A 24407-nucleotide genomic window follows, 5' to 3' on the forward strand; every position below is an offset into this window, starting at 1 on the left:
CAAGTACAATATTCATAAACAATACAAGACACAGACAGGTACAGGAGGATAGAGGTCCCTGCCCGCGAAGGCTCACAGTCTACAAGGGATAGGTGAGGATACAGTAGGTTAGGGTAGAGCTGATTGTGCGGTGCTGTATCAGACTGAGGGTTACGGCAGGTTGTAGGCTTGTCGGAAGAGGTGGGTCTTCAGGTTCCTTTTGAAGCTTGTCAACGTAGGTGTTACGGGGGCTGTCTGATTATAAAAACCAAAGGGATATCAGACAGTCAGGGTCCACCTTGCAAAGTCTCTGCTGCAGACTATGGCAGAGGATAAGGGGTATCTTGTACTACGGAAGCAGTACTGACACTGATACGTCTCAGTGACACTAGAGCCAATCACGGCGTGTACTGTTAAAGTCACAGCGACTACCATATTTAGCATTAATGTAAAAGGGATATGTTAATGAGTAAGGAAGAGTATATAAGTGTGCCGCTGTAAAATAGTAGTAGCACAAGTGCAGAGTGCAATACTTCTGTTAAACTCACAGAGGCATATAGTTAGGAAATAAAGCAATTCCTCCCTTACTCGGAGGGTGTGTGGTATAGTCTCTGTTAATGATCACAGAGACAAAAGCAGTGAGTGTGAAATGGCACGTACCTAGGTCCGTTCCTCTAGTGGTGCCAGGAGACGGACAGCAGCATAAGCCGCACAAAGCTCCTACCTGCGTTCGCTCCACTAGTGTGCAAGGACACGAACCACTAGATATGGCACCTGCCTAGGTCCGCTCTTCTAGTGGTGCAAAAGAGACGGACAGCAGCGTAAGCCGCACAAAGCTCCTACCTCTGTTCGCTCCACTAGTGTGCGAGGATACGAACAACTGCCAGACGCAGTATAAGGAACGTTACCCTAGCGGCAACGTCCCCCTACGAGTCGAATCACAAGGCCCTGCCGGACCATGTGCCTCAGGCACCTGCCTATGTCCGCTCTACTAAGAGGTAAGTATACGGACCGCAGCCGAAGCTGTAAGGTACAAGAACGCTACTCTGCCAGTAGCGCTCACCTAGCATAGACAGAGAGATGCCTAGAGGGACGTGCACAGAGCGTCTACTCTCATGCATGAACCAAGAAGACTGAGCGCCGGGCGGCGTGCGTCAGGGTCTTATATAGACTCTGTGCCTCATCCAAGATGGAGAACACCAGAGCCAATCCGCTGCCAGAACGACAGCAATGACGTCACGCTGGCCTATCACCGAGCAAAGCGTCACAAGCACATGACCAGTGACCAATCGGCATAGAAGGTGTCAGAGACATGTGACCTCGTGTCAGCGATGATGTCACCCGCACATGTGCAATGGCTCCAAGATAGGACTTAAGCGGGCTTTACACGCTGCGACATCGCTAATGCGGAGTCGTTGGGGTCACGGAATTTGTGACGCACATCCGGCCGCATTAGCGATGCCGTTGCGTGTGACACCGATAAGCGATTTTGCATCGTTGCAAAAACGTGCAAAATCGCTAATCGGCGACACGGGGGTCCATTCTCAAAAATCGTTACTGCAGCACTAACGAAGTTGTTCCTCGTTCCTGCGGCAGCACACATCGCTGCGTGTGACGCCGCAGGAACGAGGAAGCTCCCCTTACCTGCCTCCCGGCCGCTATGCGGAAGGAAGGAGGTGGGCGGGATGTTACGTCCCGCTCATATCCGCCCCTCCGCTGCTATTGGGCGGTGGTTCAGTGACGCTTCAGTGACGTCGCTGTGACGCCGCACGGACCGCCCCCTTAGAAAGGAGGCGGTTCACCCGTCACAGCGATGTCGCCGGACAGGTAAGTGTGTGACGGCTGTTGTGCGACACGGGCAGCGATTTGCCCGTGTCGCGCAACAGATGGGGGCGGGTACCCACACTAGCGATATCGGGACCGATATCGCAGTGTGTAAAGTAGCCTTTAGTCTCCAGCGCTTGCACATGTGCAGTAGCAAGAAATCCGAACATAGTCTCCAGTGCCACAGCAACCATAACAGTAGGCGAGAGTCTGATGTGTTGAGCCAGAGCATTCCAAAGTATGGGGGAGGCACGGGAGAAATCTTGGATATGATGGTGGGAAGAGGAGATGAGGGGGGAGCAGAGAAGGAGATCTTGTGAGGATCGAAGGTTACGTGCAGGTAAGTACTGGGAGACTAGGTCAGAGATGTAGGGAGGAGACAGGTTGTGGATGGCTTTGTAGGTCATGGTTAGGGTTTTGAACTGGAGTCGTTGGGCAATGGGAAGCCAGTGAAGGGATTGGCAGAGAGAAGAGGTCGGGGAGTAGCAGGAGGACAGGTGGATTAGTCGGGCAGCATAGCATAATACAAATTCTAACAGTCTATTCAGTAGGACTATCAGCTGTGTATCCACCAGACTTCTGCACAACACAACTGATGGTCCCAACCCCATTTATAAGGCAAGAAATCCCACTTATTAAACCTGACAGGGCACACCTGTGAAGTGAAGACCATTTCCGGTGACTACCTCTTGAAGCTCATCTAGAGAATGCCAAGAGTGTGCAAAGTAGTAATCAAAGCAAAAGGTGGCTACTTTGAAGAACCTAGAATATAAGACATTTTCAGTTGTTTCACACTTTTTAAGTATTTTATTCCACATGTGTTAATTCATAGTTTTGATGCCTTCAATGTGAATCTACAATTTTCAGAGTCATGAAAATAAAGAAAACTCTTTGAATGAGAAGGTGTGTCCAAACTTTTGTTCTGTACTATATATACAGTTAGGTCCAGAATATTTGGACAGTGACACAATTTTGGCGAGTTGGGCTCTGCATGCCACCACATTGGATTTGAAATTAAATCTCTACAACAGAATTCAAGTGCAGATTGTAACGTTTAATTTGAAGGTTTGAACAAAAATATCTGATAGAAATTGTAGGAATTGTACACATTTCTTTACAAACACTCCACATTTTAGGAGGTCAAAAGTAATTGGACAAATAAACCAAACCCTAACAAAATATTTTTATTTTCAATATTTTGTTGCGAATCCTTTGGAGGCAATCACTGCCTTAAGTCTGGAACCCATGGACATCACCAAACGCTGGGTTTCCTCCTTCTTAATGCTTTGCCAGGCCTTTACAGCCGCAGCCTTCAGGTCTTGCTTGTTTGTGGGTCTTTCCGTCTTAAGTCTGGATTTGAGCAAGTGAAATGCATGCTCAATTGGGTTAAGATCTGGTGATTGACTTGGCCATTGTAGAATGTTCCGCTTTTTTGCACTCATGAACTCTTTGGTAGCTTTGGCTGTATGCTTGGGGTCATTGTCCATCTGTACTATGAAGCGCCGTCCGATCAACTTTGCAGCATTTGGCTGAATCTGGGCTGAAAGTATATCCCTGTACACTTCAGAATTCATCCGGCTACTCTTGTCTGCTGTTATGTCATCAATAAACACAAGTGACCCAGTGCCATTGAAAGCCATGCATGCCCATGCCATCACGTTGCCTCCACCATGTTTTACAGAGGATGTGGTGTGCCTTGGATCATGTGCCGTTCCCTTTCTTCTCCAAACTTTTTTCTTCCCATCATTCTGGTACAGGTTGATCTTTGTCTCATCTGTCCATAGAATACTTTTCCAGAACTGAGCTGGCTTCATGAGGTGTTTTTCAAATTTAACTCTGACCTGTCTATTTTTGGAATTGATGAATGGTTTGCATCTAGATGTGAACCCTTTGTATTTACTTTCATGGAGTCTTCTCTTTACTGTTGACTTAGAGACAGATACACCTATTTCACTGAGAGTGTTCTGGACTTCAGTTGATGTTGTGAACGGGTTCTTCTTCACCAAAGAAAGTATGCGGCGATCATCCACCACTGTTGTCATCCGTGCACGCCCAGGCCTTTTTGAGTTCCCAAGCTCACCAGTCAATTCCTTTTTTTCTCAGAATGTACCCGACTGTTGATTTTGCTACTCCAAGCATGTCTGCTATCTCTCTGATGGATTTTTTCTTTTTTTTTCAGCCTCAGGATGTTCTGCTTCACCTCAATTGAGAGTTCCTTAGACCACATGTTGTCTGGTCACAGCAACAGCTTCCAAATGCAAAACCACACACCTGTAATCAACCCCAGACCTTTTAACTACTTCATTGATTACAGGTTAACGAGGGAGACGCCTTCAGAGTTAATTGCAGCCCTTAGAGTCCCTTGTCCAATTACTTTTGGTCCCTTGAAAAAGAGGAGGCTATGCATTACAGAGCTATGATTCCTAAACCTTTTCTCCGATTTGGATGTGAAAACTCTCATATTGCAGCTGGGAGTGTGCACTTTCAGCCCATATTATATATATAATTGTATTTCTGAACATGTTTTTGTAAACAGCTAAAATAACAAAACTTGTGTCACCGTCCAAATATTTATGGCCCTGACTGTATATATATTTAAGACGTATTTGGTGTCTTCAGGGGTAAGATCTTGGCCACTATCTTACAGGTGCAGAATCCGCTAATGTCTGATTGTGGATTTTGATGTCGCACTTTATGAGCTCCTGACATAAACTTCCCCTCATCCAGCCCCATGACAACCAGCACAGCAGAGTCCTGCATACACTGAGGAGCTGACCATGTGACCCTGACTCCTCCCCTCCATGTGACATCATCACAGGTCGTGTAAGCACAGAGGCAGCCATATATCTAGTGTGCGGCTCTGCAGGAGGAGGTAGGTGCAGGGTATTATATATCTAGTGTGCGGCTCTGCAGGTGGAGGTAGGTGCAGGGTATTATATATCTAGTGTGCGGCTCTGCAGGAGGAGGTAGGTGCAGGGTATTATATATCTAGTGTGCGGGCTCTGCAGGTGGAGGTAGGTGCAGGGTTAATATATATCTAGTGTGCGGCTCTGCAGGTGGAGGTAGGTGCAGGGTATTATATATCTAGCGTGCGGCTCTGCAGGTGGAGGTAGGTGCAGGGTATTATATATCTAGCGTGCGGCTCTGCAGGTGGAGGTAGGTGCAGGGTATTATATATCTAGCGTGCGGCTCTGCAGGTGGAGGTAGGTGCAGGGTATTATATATCTAGTGTGCGGCTCTGCAGGAGGAGGTAGGTGCAGGGTATTATATATCTAGTGTGCGGCTCTGCAGGTGGAGGTAGGTGCAGGGTATTATATATCTAGTGTGCGGCTCTGCAGGAGGAGGTAGGTGCAGGGTATTATATATCTAGTGTGCGGCTCTGCAGGTGGAGGTAGGTGCAGGGTATTATATATCTAGTGTGCGGCTCTGCAGGTGGAGGTAGGTGCAGGGTATTATATATCTAGTGTGCGGCTCTGCAGGAGGAGGTAGGTGCAGGGTATTATATATCTAGTGTGCGGCTCTGCAGGTGGAGGTAGGTGCAGGGTATTATATATCTAGTGTGCGGCTCTGCAGGTGGAGGTAGGTGCAGGGTATTATATATCTAGTGTGCGGCTCTGCAGGTGGAGGTAGGTGCAGGGTATTATATATCTAGTGTGCGGCTCTGCAGGAGGAGGTAGGTGCAGGTTATTATATATCTAGTGTGCGGCTCTGCAGGTGGAGGTAGGTGCAGGGTATTATATATCTAGTGTGCGGCTCTGCAGGTGGAGGTAGGTGCAGGTTAATATATATCTAGTGTGCGGCTCTGCAGGTGGAGGTAGGTGCAGGGTATTATATATCTAGTGTGCGGCTCTGCAGGTGGAGGTAGGTGCAGGTTAATATATATCTAGTGTGCGGCTCTGCAGGAGGAGGTAGGTGCAGGGTATTATATATCTAGTGTGCGGCTCTGCAGGTGGAGGTAGGTGCAGGGTCTCTATTATTGTGGGATCATTCTCATATTGTTTTGTACATGCAGTTTAACCCCTTTACGACCGCCGTACGGAGTAAAACGTCAGTAGTGAAGGGCACTTCTTCCATATCCCCGTATTAAAATGGCGGTAAGGTAACAGTGTATACCGCCCCCCCCAGCGTCGGATAATCTCCATGGTGTCATCTAGCAGGGGTAGCAGAGACCCTGGAGATCACGATTCGGGCTGTTTTTTACGCTCCCCGGTCATGTGGTCACCGGTATACACCGGAGAATCGTGATCATATTGCAGAAACAGGAAGGGCCGGTAAATAATGATTTATCTCCCACCTGATCGAACATCACATGGAAGATAAATGTCCTCCTCCCTCGGTGCTCCCCACTCTCGGTCCACCCTTCACCTCATGATCCCCTAACATGGTCACCACACGTGTTGTGCGCCGGCTGCACGCGTCCTCCTCCACTGATTTCTGCCTCATCTGGCATGTATCTGGGCCCCTGACATGTCAAATGAGGCAGAAAAGTCATCCCCAGGTCCAGCAAGGTCATCCCCGGTCCCCAGACATGTCGAATGAGGCAGAAAAGTCATCCCCAGGTCCAACCAGGTCATCCTCGGTCCCTGGACATGTCAGATGAGGCAGAAAAGTCACCCCCAGGTCCAGACAGGTCATCCCTCGGTCCCCCTCAGTACCTCTCTTGCAGCATCAATCCCCCGCCACTCCTCCTTCTCCTTGTCATCAGAAGAAATGTCAGCCGCATGCACAGCGGCTCTCAGCAGACTCTGCAGGCAGTGACACTGAGTTTACTGCAGCTTACACTGCTGTGCTGTGGACCGTGGGAGTGTGAGTGCAGTATTCTCAGGTCACTGCAGCAACGCACCTCACATGGAGTTCCTGCACCCCCAGAAAATGGAAGATACGTTCACTGAGTGTGCCCCCATACTCTGGAATAAGGTTACTGCAGGTCACTCTGTTGGACCGGGGCCACACTGCTAACATGGATTGCCTGATCTTCCAGAAAATGGTGGATATGTTTCCTGAGCGTACCCCATATTCTGGAAGGTCCACAGTGGTCGTGGAACTTCCAAAATGGATTGCGGCGGACCGGATTTTTTTTCTTTTCAATAAATTGGTGAAAGAGGGAATGTGTTAGGGAGTGTTTTTTCAAATATTTTTTTTTTGTCATTTTTATTTTTTTATTCACTGGGTTCATAATGTTGGGTATCTGATAGACGCCGTGACATCACTAAATGCTGGACTTGATGTCAAGTGGCATTACACAGCTGGTATCTGCCCCATATATTACTCCGTTTGTCACGGCACCAGAGCAACGGGATGAGCTGGAGCAAAGCGCCAGTATTGGCACATCTAATGGATGTGCCACTTCTGGTGCGGCTGTGGCCTGCTATTTTTAGGCTGGGAAGGGCCAAATAACCATGAACCTTCCCAGCCTGAGAATGCCAGACCCCAGCTGTGCGCTTTACCTTGGCTGCTAATCCAATTTAGGGGGCAGGGCCCAATTTTTTTTTTAAATTATTTATTTATAAATAATAAAAAAAAAAGTGTGGGGTGATCTCTAAATTGGATCACCAGCCAAGGTGAAGCTGATAGCTGGGGTCTGCAGGTCTGCAAGTCTTTTGCCTGTGTCCAGAACACTGTGTTGTGCAGTACTAGTGCATAGGAAGGATTTTTAGAAATCTCCTGTCCCCTGTTCTTCTTTTCTCTGAAGCATAAACTTACTTGAGGTTTCCCGAGCCTCAGCATGTCAATTGTTTGCTGCGGAGACGAGACTGTTCTCTGTGGGGAAAATATAGCTAAGGTCCGCAGCGGCCCAAACCCTGATCGTGGGGACCGGGCAGCTGCGTTTTCCCGCGGACAATACTCGCATCTCCGCATGAGGGCTGGCACTGCGTCCTAGACGTGGTGTTGCTGGATCGTGTGCACATAGCCTAAAAGTGAGAAATTAGCTGCTTCAGCAACATTTTTGCGAACTACCTGGAGATTTAAAATGCTTACTATACCCCTGAATAAACTCCTTAAGGGGTCTAATTCCCCCTAATTACCCTGCAAATGCGACATTGTGCCTGCAATATATTTCAACTTTTCCAAAATTCAAATGGTGCTCCTTCCATTCCAAGCCCTCCCGTGTGTCCAAACAGAGGTTTCTGATCACATGTGGGGTATCAACGCACTCAGAAGAACTTGGGAATAAATTTTGGGGTCCACTTTATGTTATTTCTTCTAAAAGTGAATAAATTGGGGTTAAATCAACATTTTTAGGCAAAATGATATATATTTTTTTTTCATTCCACATCGCTTTAGGTCCTGTGAAGCAATAGACTTGTTGGATGTGGTTTTGAGCACTTTGTGGGGTGCAGTTTTTAGAATGGGTCACTTTTGGGCATTTTCTGTCACCTCGGCCTCTCAAAGTCAGTGATGTGGTCCCTAAAAAAAATGATTATGCAAATTTTGTTGAATAAAATGAGAAATTGCTGATGAACTTTGATCCCTTCTAACTTCCTAACCCAAAAATATATGAAAACCTGTGCTGATGTAAAGTGACATGTGGGAAATGTGATTTATTAACTATTTGTGTGACAGAACACTGGTTTATGGGCAGAAAAATAAAAAGTTTGAAAATTGAGAAATTTTCAAAATTTTTATCAAATTTTCGTTGCTTTTACAAATATAAGCAAAAAATATCGTCCTAAATTTATAACTCTCCTGAGCTCCAATATGCGAGGGAAAACCAGAATCAGCGAAATCCAAGGAAACTCCAGAGACATCACCTCATAGAGGACACTGGTCAGAACCGCAAAACTTGGTCGCGGCATTAAAGGGATGGTGCCGTCCAAAAAAAAAAAATTTCAATAACTGAAAAAATGTAAAGTATTAATGTTTTAATGTTTTGTTTAAATATAATTATTTGTTTTTAATTGATCAAAATATATAAAAAAAAATTAAAGGGGTGGTTCACCCATTTCTGTTTTTTCCCCAATGATTCTCACTTACCATTGTCTGCATCTTCTACATTGGCTTCTGTTTCCATTTCTGGCACTGAGCGGCGCTATCCTGCACGCTCAGTGCCTGTCACATGACCCCCTGGAGCTGTGGCCGCCGGCATCCTCTGACATCCCGGCATTTCCGGGCTCTCAAACAAGACGGGTACGTCACAGGATGCCGGCGCCACTCAGATTGAGTGACAGGGCTGTGGGCGGTGACTACCGCACGTCACAGCTCAGCATCGAGGGGAGGATCCGGAGGACATCTGTGTGGAGCCGGCGTCCTGCCTGCAGATGGTGAGGCACGGGGCGCCAGTGTGCAGTGCAGGGGGGGGGGTCTTCAGCTGAATCCCCCCCTGCACGTAAGTATGTGATCACACTGTCCACCTGCCCGCTCTGCTGCGATGTCAGGAGAGCGGCCGGTGTCGGGCAGTGTGATCGTGTGCTCCTCCCAGCAGCAAGACACTGACAGGCATGTCACCGCTGTGCTCTGCCATCTGTCCTGCTGCATGGGACCAACTGTCTGCACTCTGTCACCTGCACCACAAGTCACAGAGTGGAGACAGGTTGGTGACAGAGCACCTCTGCCCCCCCTATTCTTTCCCCACTCTCTTCTCCCCCCCCTCCCTCTCTTCTCCCCCCTCTCTCTCTTCTCCCCCCCTCCCTCTCTCCCCCTCCATCTCTCTCCCCCCTCCCTCTCTCTCCCCCCTCCCTCTCTTCTCCCCCCCTCCCTCTCTTCTCCCCCCCCGCTCGCTCTCTTCTCCCCCCCGCTCCCTCTCTTCTCCCCCCTCTCTCTCTCTTCCCCCCCCTCTCTCTCTCTTCTCCCCCCTCTCTCTCTCTTCTCCCCCCTCTCTCTCTTCTCCCCCCTCTCTCTCTTCTCCCCCCCTCTCTCTCTTCTCCCCCCTCTCTCTCTTCTCCCCCCCTCTCTCTCTTCTCCCCCCCTCTCTCTCTTTCCCCCCTCTCTCTTCTCCCCCCCTCTCTCTTTCCCCCCCGCTCGCTCTCTTCCCCCCCCGCTCGCTCTCTTCCCCCCCCGCTCGCTCTTTCCCCCCCGCTCGCTCTCTTCTCCCCTTCGCTCGCTCTCTTCTCCCCCCCGCTCGCTCTCTTCTCCCCCCCCTCTCTCTCTTCTCCCCCCCTCTTTCTCTCTTCTCCCCCCCCTCTCTCTTCTCCCCCCCTCTCTCTCTTCTCCCCCCTCTCGCTCTTCTCCCCCCCTCTCGCTCTTCTCCCCCCCTCTCGCTCTTCTCCCCCCCTCTCGCTCTTCTCCCCCCCTCTCGCTCTTCTCCCCCCCTCTCGCTCTCTTTTCCCCCCTCTCGCTCTCTTTTCCCCCCTCTCGCTCTCTTTTCCCCCCTCTCGCTCTTTTCCCCCCCTCTCGCTCTTCTCCCCCCCTCTCGCTCTTCTCCCCCCCTCTCGCTCTTCTCCCCCCCTCTCGCTCTCTTCTCCCCCCCCTTTCGCTCTCTTCTCCCCCCCCTTTCGCTCTCTTCTCCCCCCCTTTCGCTCTCTTCTCCCCCCCTTTCGCTCTCTTCTCCCCCCCTTTCGCTCTCTTCTCCCCCCCTTTCGCTCTCTTCTCCCCCCCTTTCGCTCTCTTCTCCCCCCCTTTCGCTCTTCTCCCCCCCCCTCTCGCTCTTCTCCCCCCCCCTCTCGCTCTTCTCCCCCCCCCCTCTCGCTCTTCTCCCCCCCCCTCTTTCTTCTCCCCCCCCCTCTCTTTCTTCTCCCCCCCCCTCTCTTTCTTCTCCCCCCCCCTCTCTTTCTTCCCCCCCCCCCTCTCTTTCTTCTCCCCCCCCTCTCTTTCTTCTCCCCCCCCCCCTCTTTCTTCTCCCCCCCCCCCTCTCTTTCTTCTCCCCCCCCCTCTCTTTCTTCTCCCCCCCCCTCTCTTTCTTCTCCCCCCCCCTCTCTTTCTTCTCCCCCCCCCCTCTCTTTCTTCTCCCCCCCCCTCTCTTTCTTCTCCCCCCCCCTCTCTTTCTTCTCCCCCCCCCTCTCTTTCTTCTCCCCCCCCCTCTCTTTCTTCTCCCCCCCCCCTCTCTTTCTTCTCCCCCCCCCCCTCTCTTTCTTCTCCCCCCCCCCCTCTCTTTCTTCTCCCCCCCCCCTCTCTTTCTTCTCCCCCCCCCCTCTCTTTCTTCTCCCCCCCCCCTCTCTTCTTCTCCCCCCCCCCCTCTCTTTCTTCTCCCCCCCCCCTCTCTTTCTTCTCCCCCCCCCCTCTCTTTCTTCTCCCCCCCCCCCTCTCTTTCTTCTCCCCCCCCCCTCTCTTTCTTCTCCCCCCCCCCTCTCTTTCTTCTCCCCCCCCCCCCTCTCTTTCTTCTCCCCCCCCCCCCCTCTCTTTCTTCTCCCCCCCCCCCCCTCTCTTTCTTCTCCCCCCCCCCCCTCTCTTTCTTCTCCCCCCCCCCCCCCTCTCTTTCTTCTCCCCCCCCCCCCCTCTCTTTCTTCTCCCCCCCCCCCCTCTCTTTCTTCTCCCCCCCCCCCCTCTCTTTCTTCTCCCCCCCCCCCCTCTCTTTCTTCTCCCCCCCCCCCCTCTCTTTCTTCTCCCCCCCCCCCTCTCTTTCTTCTCCCCCCCCCCCTCTCTTTCTTCTCCCCCCCCCCTCTCTTTCTTCTCCCCCCCCCCCTCTCTTTCTTCTCCCCCCCCCCCTCTCTTTCTTCTCCCCCCCCCCCCCTCTCTTTCTTCTCCCCCCCCCCCCTCTCTTTCTTCTCCCCCCCCCCCCCTCTCTTTCTTCTCCCCCCCCCCCCTCTCTTTCTTCTCCCCCCCCCCCCTCTCTTTCTTCTCCCCCCCCCCTCTCTTTCTTCTCCCCCCCCCCTCTCTTTCTTCTCCCCCCCCCCCTCTCTCTCTTCTCCCCCCCCCCCTCTCTTTCTCTCCCCCCCCCCCTCTCTTTCTTCTCCCCCCCCCCCTCTCTTTCTTCTCCCCCCCCCCCCTCTCTTTCTTCTCCCCCCCCCCCTCTCTTTCTTCTCCCCCCCCCCCCTCTCTTTCTTCTCCCCCCCCCCCCTCTCTTTCTTCTCCCCCCCCCCCTCTCTTTCTTCTCCCCCCCCCCCTCTCTTTCTTCTCCCCCCCCCCCTCTCTTTCTTCTCCCCCCCCCCCTCTCTTTCTTCTCCCCCCCCCCCCTCTCTTTCTTCTCCCCCCCCCCCCTCTCTTTCTTCTCCCCCCCCCCCTCTCTTCTTCTCCCCCCCCCTCTCTTTCTTCTCCCCCCCCCCCTCTCTTTCTTCTCCCCCCCCCCTCTCTTTCTTCTCTCCCCCCACCCCCTCTTTCTTCTCTCCCCCCACCCCCTCTTTCTTCTCTCCCCCCACCCCCTCTTTCTTCTCTCCCCCCACCCCCTCTTTCTTCTCTCCCCCCCACCCCCTCTTTCTTCTCTCCCCCCACCCCCCCCCTCTCTTTCTTCTCTCCCCCCACCCCCCCCCCTCTCTTTCTTCTCTCCCCCCACCCCCCCCCCCTCTCTTTCTTCTCTCCCCCCACCCCCCCCCCTCTCTTTCTTCTCTCCCCCCACCCCCCCCCCCTCTCTTTCTTCTCTCCCCCCACCCCCCCCCCCTCTCTTTCTTCTCTCCCCCCACCCCCCCCCCCCTCTCTTTCTTCTCTCCCCCCACCCCCCCCCCCCTCTTTCTTCTCTCCCCCCACCCCCCCCCCTCTTTCTTCTCTCCCCCCACCCCCCCCCCCCTCTCTTTCTTCTCTCCCCCCACCCCCCCCCCCCCTCTCTTTCTTCTCTCCCCCCACCCCCCCCCCCTCTCTTTCTTCTCTCCCCCCACCCCCCCCCCCTCTCTTTCTTCTCTCCCCCCACCCCCCCCCCCTCTCTTTCTTCTCTCCCCCCACCCCCCCCCCCCTCTCTTTCTTCTCTCCCCCCACCCCCCCCCCCCTCTCTTTCTTCTCTCCCCCCACTCCCCCCACCCCCCCCCCTCTCTTTCTTCTCTCCCCCCCACTCCCCCCCCTCTTTCTTCTCTCCCCCCACCCCCCCCCCCCCTCTCTTTCTTCTCTCCCCCCACCCCCCCCCCCCCTCTCTTTCTTCTCTCCCCCCACCCCCCCCCCTCTCTTTCTTCTCTCCCCCCACCCCCCCCCCTCTCTTTCTTCTCTCCCCCCACCCCCCCCCCCTCTCTTTCTTCTCTCCCCCCACCCCCCCCCCTCTCTTTCTTCTCTCCCCCCACCCCCCCCCTCTCTTTCTTCTCTCCCCCCACCCCCCCCCCCTCTCTTTCTTCTCTCCCCCCACCCCCCCCCCCTCTCTTTCTTCTCTCCCCCCACCCCCCCCCCCTCTCTTTCTTCTCTCCCCCCACTCCCCCCACCCCCCCCCCTCTCTTTCTTCTCTTCCCCCACCCCCCCACCCCCCCCCCCTCTCTTTTCTTCTCTTCCCCCACCCCCCCCACCCCCCCCCCCCCTCTCTTTCTTCTCTTCCCCCACCCCCCCCCCCCTCTCCCTGGCATGGTCAGTACAGAAATCTCTCCATCGTGGAGGGGTGAGAGGGAGTAATAAACATGGAGTCCCTACTGTGTCTGTGTATTTATTTCTAATAAAGTATTTTTCTCTGTGTTTCTTTTTTTTTTTTTTAAACCCTTTGTTGGAGATTCTTAATGGCCAGGTTAAACTTGGCCTGACATTAAGAATCTCGGGCTTTATACCAGCTGGTAAAACATAGCTAGTATTAACCCCTTATTACCCAGCATGCCACCTGCCACCAGGGCCACTGGAAGAGTTGGATACAGCGCCTGAAGATGGCGCTTCTATAAAAGCGCCGTTTTCTGGGGCAGCTGTGGACTGCAATTCGCAGTGGGGGGCCCAGAAAGTTTGGGCTCCCTGCACTGTGGATTCCAATCCCCAGCTGCCTAGTTGTACCTGGCTGGACTCAAAAATTTGGTGAAGCCCACATCATTTTTTTTTTTTTTTTTAATTATTTCATGAAATTCATGAAAAAAAGGGCTTCTCTATATTTTTGGTTCCCAGCCGGGTACAACTAGGCAGCTGGGGGTTGGGGGCAGCCCGTAGCTGCCTGCTGTACCTGGCTAGCATACAAAAATATGGCGAAGCCCACGTCATTTTCTTAAAAATGTTTTCAGGGAAAAACCTTTATAAAAAAAAAAATGCTTCCCTGCATTTCTATTGCCAGTGAAAGTAACACCAAGCAGCGGGGGCTAGCAGCCAGTAGCTGCTTTGGTTACCCTTAGCAATAGAAAATGCAGCGGGAGCCCACAAACAATGTGATTTTTTTGGTTTTTTTATTTTTAATGATTTTTTTTTAAAAAAAATCGGCATGGGCTTAGCCCATCGAGCACCAGAGCATTTTACTGCTCAATTCATCCCAAGTAATCAGATGACTCCAGTGTCGGCCGATTACTTGTTCTGTGTCCCCCCTGCATCCATCGCAGCGTGTACGGGCTGTGAGGTCAGCGGAGTGGAGACAGTGACATGCTCTGCTCTGACACATAGTGTGCTGCATGTCACTATCTTTCTCCACTCTGGCACTTGTTGTGCAGGTGACCGGATGCTACATGTCACTAACTGTCTCCACTATGGGACTTGTTGTGCAGGTGAGAGTGTATACAGTTGGTACTATGCAGCAGAAATCACAGAGTGGGGCAGTTAGTGACATGTATCATCCGGTCACCTGCACAACAAGTCCCAGAGTGGAGACAGTGACATGCTCTGCTCTGACACATAGTGTGCTGCATGTCACTATCTTTCACCACTCTGGGACTTGTTGTGCAGGTGACCGGATGATACATGTCACTAACTGCCCCACTCTGAGACTTGTTCAGGTGAGAGTGTATACAGTTGGAACAATGCAGCAGAAGTCACAGAGTGGAGCAAGTTAGTGACATGTATCATCCGGTCACCTGCACAACAAGTCCCAGAGTGGATACAGTGACACGCAGCACACTATGTGTCAGAGCAGAGCATGTCACCAACTTGCTCTGTCACCTGCGGTGCTGCATGTCACGTTTTTGCCGCGATTTGGTGCCTTTTTTGCTGCGTTTTTGCTCACTGCGTTTTTAATCAGTGCACAATGCCATTAAAGATTGTTGATGAAAAAAATAAAAAAGGTCTGATGTCATTTCCTTATTCAAAATGTTCATTGTATGCAGGAGAGCAGACAGCAGCTGCAGAACTACAAGGCTCAGCATCCTCCATTCACTAGTGTATGCAGGAGAGCAGAGAGCAGCTGCAGAACTACAAGGCTCAGCATCCTCCATCCAGGACTGTATGCAGTTTTTTACCCAAAAAGAAAAAAAATGACATGGGCTTCGCCATATTTTTGTATGCTAGCCGGGTACAGCAGGCAGGTACGGGCTGCCCCCAACCCCCAGCTGCCTATTTGTAGCCGGCTGGGAACCAAAAATATAGAGAAGCCCTTTTTTTTTTTTAATTATTTCATGAATTTCATGAAATAATTTAAAAAAAAAAATGACGTAAGCTTCGCCTAATTTTAGTGTCCAGCCGGGTACAACTAGGCAGCTGGGGATTGGAATCCACAGTGAAGGGTGCCCAAGCTTTCTGGGCACCCCCACTGTGAATTGCAGTCCGCAGCCACCCCGGAAAATGGCGCTTTCATAGAAGCGCCATCTTCTGGCGCTGTATCCAACTCTTCCAGCTGTCCTGATGCCGGGTGACTAGCTGGGTAATAATGGAGTTAGGGCTAGCTGTATATTATCAGCTAGCCCTAAGCCCGAAATTCATGGTGTCATGCCAATATTAGACATGGCCACCATGAATTTCTAGCAAAGATTAAAAAAAAACACAACACACAGAAAAATATTTTTATTAGAAATAAAACACAACACAATTAGTGACTCCATCTTTATTGAAATAAACCCCCCTCCGCAGTAATCCTGGGTTAGGGTCCCGCGCCGTCCAATCCGGATCCAATATCATCTGATCGGTTTGCTGGAAGGCAAAGCGATCAGATGATGTGTCAGGTTAAAGGATGTGAATCACATCATACATCAGCTGATTGTATAAAAGGCGATTATACAATCAGCTGAAGCATCAGTGCAAAAATAAATAAATACTCACATCTGTGCTAATTACCGGCAGCTCCTGCAGTGATCGGATGAGAGTCTGATCCTGGCCCATCACTGCAGCAGCTGCCGGTAATCAGCTGATGAAGTCCCCTGACGGCAGGATCAGCTGATAGCCGGCCGTGCGCGAAAAAGCCGGCGACACCACGAGAATCGATCAGCTGATGCGTCAGGTGACTGCATCAGGTGATCCACCGCCAGGTCCTGCAAGCTTCGTGCGTGCCCCGGGGAGACACCGCCAGAGCGGCGGGACCGAGACAGGGGCTGGAAGCAGGCATGGCACCCGGACCCTGCAGACAGGTGAGTATGGCATACACACACACACACACTCACACACACACTGTATATACACACACACACTGTATATACACACACACACACACACTGTATATACACACACACTGTATATACACACACACTGTATATACACACACACACACTGTATATACACACACACATACACTGTATATACGCGCACACACACTTTCTTCCCCTGGCTGTGTAGAGCTGCTGCTGTCTCTGTATGATTGATCTCAGTGCATCCACTGGGAAGAGGCAGGGAGGAGGGTTTGGGTGGGAGCAGAGTGGGTGTATTGGACACAATGGGTGTGTTAGATAAGCCAGACACCGCCCTAGAGCCACAAAGAATTCTGGGACTTGTAGGAACTGAACACAGGAAGTCAGAGGAGAGATTAACCCCATCAGAGCTGGAGCCAGCAATGACCGTGTGCTGCTAGTGCACAATAAAAGGTAATTTTGCTGAAAAAACATAATAGATGTGTTGAGGGGCACATATTAGCAAGATTTATCAGAAAAAAAAAATCAGTTTTGGTAACTGGACAACTTCTTTAAGTTTCATATTTTCTACTCTTAAACACTAGGGGGAGCAGCTGCTGAAATCCTACAGAAATCCTACTGTAGAAATATCTCACATTACAGCTGCAGTAAAAGTGGGTGGAGTCTGTCCTCTTGTGTGTGATGGCACAGTTCCCCCTCCCAATCTGGGTGTTTCCTTAAGGATAAGGGAAGATGAAATGTAGGAACACAGTGCGGAGCCATTTTGTTGGTGACCACAAATGTCTAAAGTGTCACCAAGGACAGCTGATAGCGCTCTGCAAGAACTGGTCCAGCAATGCTTTGCCGCATGCACGCATGCACGCCCACCCACAATGCTCTGCCAAATGCCCGCCCGCAATACTCTTCCACATGCACGCACACACAATGCTCTACCACATGCATGCCCACAATGCTTTGCCACATGCACACCCGCAATGCTCTGGCACATGCACGCCCGCAATGCTCTGGCACATGCACGCCCGCAATGCTCTGGCACATGCATGTCCGCGATGCTCTGCCACATGCACGCCCGCAATGCTCTGCCACATATATGCCCGTAATGCTCTGTGACATGCACGCACATTGCTGTGCCACACAAACACACCGGGCTGAGCACCTAGCGTACCCGAGCACAGCGATGCTCGTGAGAGTGGTTTACATACGTAAAGCATCCGATCTCCGCACCTTCTTGGAAAGGTCTGAGTTTGTACCGAACACTGAACTTCAGGTTCGCTCATCTCTAGTGGTGAATAAAAATCACTTTAGTAAAATAAAAAAAAATCAGTTTGTGTCGCCATTTTCCGACACCGGTAACATTATTCTTTTTGCATCGATGGAGTTGAGTGAGGACTTGTTTTTTGCTTGATGAGCCGACATTTTCATTGATACCATTCTAGGTGCAATATGGATAATTGATCACTTTTCATTGTGTTTATATTGCTATAAAAATAATGTGCTACTTTTATCGGTCGGTTTTACTACTTACATAGCACATTTCATGTTTAATTTTATTCCTACCCAAGTGATATCTTACCTCCGTTATTATCTACAGTATTTTACATATCGGCTCATGTCCTTCCCATTCAGGTCCTTATAATATCGGATCCTCTCAGTGGAGATCTTCTATAGAAGAGAATTCTCCTGATTGCCCCGTGAAGGATGGATAAGGACAGGGACAAGATGGCGGAGAGGATATTACACCTCACCCTAGAGATCCTCTTCCGGCTTACTGGAGAGGTGAGAGATTCTGATGATGTCACATTACATCATTCTTATCTATGGGAATAACAGATGGACAGAACTGGAGAGGTGAGGACTCTGGAAATGTCTGGAGTGAGATTTCTTACTGTGTCTCTCCATAACCAGGATTACACAGTAGTGAAGAAGACCTCTAGTGAGCGCTGTCAGGCCCCTGTGTCTGAGGGATGGGGAAGACCCCTGAGCCCAATCACGGGGCCTCCATCTCACCCCCCGATACATGAGGACATCAATGACCAGAAGATCCTAGAACTCACCTACAAGATGATTGAGCTGCTGACTGGAGAGGTGACACTGCTGGGAATGCTGGGACATTATACAGTAACGCTATGAAGGGATCGGGGGTGACGGTATCATTGTATGTGTCAGGTTCCTAGAAGGTGTCAGGACGTCACCGTCTATTTCTCCATGGAGGAGTGGGAGTATTTAGAGTATTAGCCCCAGCCCCCTGATGACGCCAGTGTGGTGAAACATGTTGGGGAGGCTACTGCATTATGTCTTTTAAATAGCGAACATTAGTGGTCATTCATGACAGGAATGATATAGAGATTATTCACAGACTTCGGTCTGGATCAGAAACTTTTCCATAAGGAACGATTATCTATATCAATAAGAGATAGACCACAATGTTCAGTGGTTTTAATTTGTATGTCCTCATATCTTAAACAATGGAATAAAAGTTACATTTTAAATTGATCAGTCTTTAGTTTAGGGATTTAGTTGCCAATGGCAAATTGTAAATTGATTGCTGTCTACCCCTACGCTGACTGATAGAACGAATTTTCAGTAGCCGGAGTATTTAGAAGGACACAAAGATCTGTACAAGGACGTCATGATGGAGGATCCCCAGCCCCTCACATCACCAGGTAATAGACAGGACTAAATACACACGGCCTATAATTATCTGTATGTAAGGAATGAATTTAGTCCCTGTATGTGTCTCCTCCAGTTCTATCCAGTGAGAGGACAACACCAGAGAGATGTCCCCGTCCTCTTCTCCCACAGGACTGTAAACAAGAAGCTCCCGATGTTCCTCAGGATGTGTTTCCTCCAGATCTATCCAGTAAGATATCTACTCATGTACTTTCTGCACTAATTTTGTGTTTACATTTTTAGGCTTTCTGCTCTATTTTTTTCAGCTGTATTTTCTTTGTTTCTGCTTCTTCTGTTGTTTGTTTCTAGTTCCTTCTCAATATCGCTATGATGGCAACTCAAAAATTTACAGAGAGTTCATGAATACCCTTCAAGATGGAGTTCGTCCATCTTGAATCCCTATGTATTAATACCTGTGTTTGTGTGCAATGATGCATGATTCTGTAAATTATGCTACTTGGTGTTCCTCCCCCCCCCTTTCTGTATGTGAGATTGTGGATATCTGTATATAAATTGATATCAGTGTTGTATTTATCACACTGAATATGTCTATGGGGTTTGTATATTCCCCAAAGTACTGTGCACATGTTTATATGTTACTTTTTCGTGGTATGATCTTCATGTGCACTTTTCCAGTTCACATCTAGGGGGAGTTCTGTGTTATTATTATGCACATGCCCGAGTCCTCAGCGTCTCCCTGCTGCCATGGTTACGTGTGGTAACATAATGAGTGGTGCAGATGGTGACGCGTCCAGTCCCCACGTGATATCCTGGCCGGGTGGAGATGCAGAAGGACTCGTGCAGGCAGCAACTGCACATGTGCACGCATTCACACTCTCATTGGCTTAAAGTATACCATGTGATCGTGTGGGCTGTTCACAAAAGGTCCTGTTCGTCTATCATTGCTGCCACTCTTACCTTGCCTGGTTGACAAAGCTACAAGCGAAACGCGCGTCCTCAGGCTTGGTGTGAATCCCCGCCACCTCTGGGTACTGGTAGATATGACTGCTACTTGATTTGTTATATATGTGCTGCTAAAATTCTTGTCTGATCCACTAGGATATGTATAGCACTTTATATGGGACAGTGTGCAATGTTTATGTAATCCCCCTATTTCTGTGGTAATAGTAATTGTATTGCACATGACACTTTATTCCCTGTATCCTTTGTGGACATATACTTCCTTGTAGCAATAATGGGATTTAATTAACTATTTACTGAATACCTGGATACCCTTTTTGACCCCTGCTCTCCATATACAATTATGAGTGTTATAATATGGTATTTGCCAGCTAATAAAATATTTATTGTTATCCCTTAAACCACAATTCTCCGTTTTTTGTTGAATTATGCCTGTGGTGGGTTATTTACCTATTTGTTTTTTTTTCCAAACCTTTTTTATTAAGTTTCCAATTATATAAAACCGTTACAAAATAATTATGATTACAAAATGCGTTCATTCAACTGACAAGTTATGACATAGAAAAGAGTAATATTCCAGCTTGTGAGTCCCTAAAGTTCTTCAGTTGAAAATGATGCATAGTAAATTAGAGCAAAGGATTCGACCTAAAACACTTGTAACACAAAACCTTGAAACCCTTTGTCATTCTTTAGTATTTTGAGTGTCGATGTCGTATCTTAAGTCTTCCTTAACGTCTCATCTCCCCCTCCCTCCTGGGTCTCCACTAGGTGAACCTCAATATCCCCAAGCTATCCTGGATTTCATTCAGAAGGTACCACTCAGTTCGCATGAAAGGTGTCACCAGAGTATTTATTTCTCCCCGCGTGAAATGGATTTCTATAAAGTTTGTCCACCTCCCAAAGAATTTGTCTGTCTTCTTGTCCTTATCCCTTTCCGCCTCTAGTTTCTCCAATCTCAGAAGGTTGTGTAAGTCGTCGATAACCTCCTTTGTAGATGGAGCTTCCCTATGTATCCAATGTCTTAAGATGCACCGTTTAGCTATCATGGCTAGGTCATGAATGATTGCAAACAGGGCCGGATTAAGGTTGGTGGGGGCCCCTGGGCAGAAAATCTGGTGGGGGCCCCATAAACGTTAACATTTTTAGCCATAACAGTAAAGCCCGAACTGTAGCATTTAGATATAAATCCAATGAACATGTGTCTTATCCTGTTCTGCCACATTCAGATTTCCAGTACTACAATACAGACACAGTCCAGGATAACTCACAGCAGTCACTTATACACAGAAAGATCGATCGCGCTGTTCCCTGCTGCCATCAGTGGCCCCTTGACACGATCACGGGAAGTCGATGGTTGCTATGGTAGCGGCGGGCCATGTAATGACCCCTGTTGCTATCATGACATTTTTCTGTCACAGTCGATAGAGCGCCGACTCACACAGGAATGCTGTATTTCTGCTAATCAGAGCTGTACAGCTCTGATCAACAGGGATGCACAAGCGATCAGACTGCTGATCCTTATAGCTCTCAAGGGGACAAGTAAAATAAATACAAAATGTAAAAAAAATAAATAAAAAGTTCAAATCATGCCTCATTCGCCCCACTGAAAATAAAACAATTAAAAAAATATACACATATTTGATATCTCAGAGTTCAGAAATGCCCGATCAGTAAAAATATAAAATCATTTAATCAGATCGGTAAATGGTGTAGCGAGAAAAAAATCCAAATGCCAAAATTATGTTTTTGGGTCGCCACAAAATTTTTAAAAAGGTCCAATAACGGGCGATCAAAAAATAGCAACTACATAAAAATTGTATAATTGAAAACACCAGCTCAAGACGCAAAAATATTAGCAGTCACTGGGCCTCACATCCCAAAAAATTAGAACACTACGGGTTTCAAAAAATGGCACCAAAAGCAGAATTCTTTTTTTTAACAAACTTCTGAATTTTTTTAACCCCTTAGATAAAAGTAAGAGTATACCTGTTTGGTATCTATGAACTCAGCATCATAATGACATGGTAGTTTTACAATATAGTGAACATGGTGAATAAAATAACCCAAAAACAATCATACAATTGCACTTTTTTTGCAATTTTATCGCACTTGGATTTTTTTCCCTGTTTCCTAGTACAATATATGGTAAAACTGATGATTTCACTCAAAAGTACAATTTGTCACGCAAAAAATAAGCCCTTATATGGCAAGATTGATGGAAAAATAAAAAAGTTACGGCTCTCAGAAGGGGGAAAAAAAAAACGGAAAATCGGGGTGAAGGAGTTCAATTTTGAGTACTATAATACTATGACAAAATTTTATGAAGTCAATATCAATAACAAAACTGATAGCTGTCAGTGAATGGTGTGACGACATGGACTCTCATGGGTTAAAGTTTCTTAAAATTCAGCCAGACAGCTTGATAAATTGTTTATAGATGGGGGAGAAGTCCCTCATTGTTTTTACAAGACTCTTGTTGACTCAATGTAATTGTGTTGGCCACTGAAAGCCAGACGTATTGTTCTCCAGACTTTTTCAGTAATCATTGTATTGTAGTTGTGTATTGATAATGTAATTACCTTAGTAGCCATTGTCTAGTCGGTGACTTGCCGACTCCATGTAGATATACTGAGTCTTTCTATGCACATCATTTAAATGAACATTACCCATGCAGCTTGAAATTCATCCAATGGGAGAAGCAATCTTGTCCAACCAATCGATGAGGACGCAGTGTATCCTAAGGAAAGGTTATGGCTATAAAAGGGATTTCTTTAAGCCACCAGGGTTGATGACTGGCACTCTCACTTGTTTACTTCCCCCTTATGAAGCTTGAGGCGAGACGCGTAGGGGCACACGCTGCATGATCTTCTTGGTCTAGTCTAACACATGGGTAAGCAGTATTTGGCTGAATCTCTCTCTAGCGTAAAACGCTCTGTTTGAATTTTTTATGGCAGTTACTATTATAGCCAATTATATATGATAGATATAAGGAGACTTTTTGCTTTTCTATCTGGAGAGTGGTGATCTTAATTGTTGGAACCTCCATCTACTCAGCCACGCTGCCTTACCCTGCTATCCCCATGGTTCACCATTTGGATATATGACATACTGCATTTCCATGGGTTTTCATCTCTAGCCTGTTACACTATACATGTTTGGGTGAATGTGCTATATTCTGTCCTCATTTCCCTGTGTCATTTCTAAACATTGTATACTCTAATTTAATATTATGGAAATCCAACCTGTTTTTATATATCCTATAATAAAAATGTTTTTTATATGCATCAATTAAGGTTGTGATTTTGATTTATTATGACTCTTCTGTGCACTTTGAGTCCTTTTGCTCTTTGGTATTCAATATATGTGTCAAGGACGTGCCTCAGCGGCCATTCGATAGCCGCATATGTGTTTCCACGACAGCGGTCTTTTTTATTCAGGGTTGATGAAGGTTGATGGATGCTGATGGATCCAGTCTAAGCTCTTTGGAGCTGACTAGAGGATCAGGATATCTTATGGCTTCAATCTAGGGACCCCGGTTCCGGTTGGAGACCATATCCACAGCCTAGGGATTTCGACTCCGGCTGCCAGGATTTTAACATCAAACCAGGACTACCTAAGGAGGACACTCAGGTTGGGACAGTTCAGTCAAAAGAAAATGAATACCTAAGTCCATATTAATATAATAATCTCATGAAGAGTCACCAAAAATCGAATTATATTCCTAAAAAATACTCAACAATATTCAAAAGACCATGATAGTTCAATGCAATATATAGATTTTTTATTAATTAATTCATACAAAATTTATCTAGGGGTACAAAAAAGAGCAGGCAGAACCACAGACTGTGCAATTAAAAAGTTTTTATAAAAACCGCAGGGGGGCGCGTGTTTGACATACACGGTCTGAGCATAACATAATTATATAATTATATACATGGGCACCATGATTGTGGATGGAAAAAACATGATTACAACCCAAATTTTGTGTCAGCATGCAATAATAATCCTAAATGAGGTTTAGGAAAATACCTCTGTTCAACAAGAAAGGTCTGAACATGACATGATTATATAATTATATACATGGACAACATGATTGTAGATGGAGAGAAACATAATTACAATCCAGATTCTATAACTATATGCAGTAATGATCCCAAATGAAGTTAAATAACTCAATTTGTATAAAAAAATGGCCTGAGATCACTTCACATAACAAACATGGCCATGTAGCAAAAGATTCACACCCATATTGTTCCAATAAAGGTATAACCACTAGCAGCCATCCACATTTCAGATGAAAAAGGTTTGCAATCAGAGTATGCACTACATGTGCGCATATAGGGTGCCCAGGACATGTGGAGGTACAATGACCTACCCAGAAACCGCTACACACACCGCCCTGCACCTCGACGCGTTTCGCTATCGCTTCATCGGGAGGTGACCTCATTGTTTTTACAAGACTCTTGTTGACTCAATGTAATTGTGTTGGCCACTGACAGCCAGACGTATAGTTCTCCAGACTTTTTCAGTAATCATTGTATTGTAGTTGTGTATTGATAATGTAATTACCTTATGTCTTGCTAAATTCTACTAAAAAGGGGGCTGAAAGCCCGTACTTACGAAGCGCTCACTGATATCCTAATCAGGCACGAATACTAAGATTCTTTATAGCAAGATACTATTTATTTTAATAGCACATGAATATATATAGTCAATGGTACATAGGCATAAGAACTATAGTCATAGAAACTTATACAATAACAGAAATATGCATCA

The 24407-nt window shown here is 48.0% G+C and overlaps 1 protein-coding gene across 1 annotated transcript; it reads left to right on the top strand.

Annotated features, from left to right (window-relative positions):
- Positions 1–4617: 4617 nt before the first annotated feature.
- Positions 4618–22919, top strand: LOC142312083 (oocyte zinc finger protein XlCOF29-like). The gene is made up of 6 exons (XM_075350962.1): positions 4618–4675; positions 17667–17816; positions 17946–18125; positions 18628–18703; positions 18787–18900; positions 19020–22919. The coding sequence occupies exons 2-6, from the start codon at positions 17739–17741 to the stop codon at positions 19103–19105; spliced, it is 534 nt and encodes a 177-aa protein (XP_075207077.1). The 5' UTR covers positions 4618–4675; positions 17667–17738; the 3' UTR covers positions 19106–22919.
- The last annotated feature ends 1488 nt before the right edge of the window (positions 22920–24407 follow it).

This window comes from Anomaloglossus baeobatrachus, chromosome 5 (assembly GCF_048569485.1).
Source record: "Anomaloglossus baeobatrachus isolate aAnoBae1 chromosome 5, aAnoBae1.hap1, whole genome shotgun sequence".
Classification (NCBI taxonomy): domain Eukaryota; kingdom Metazoa; phylum Chordata; class Amphibia; order Anura; family Aromobatidae; genus Anomaloglossus; species Anomaloglossus baeobatrachus.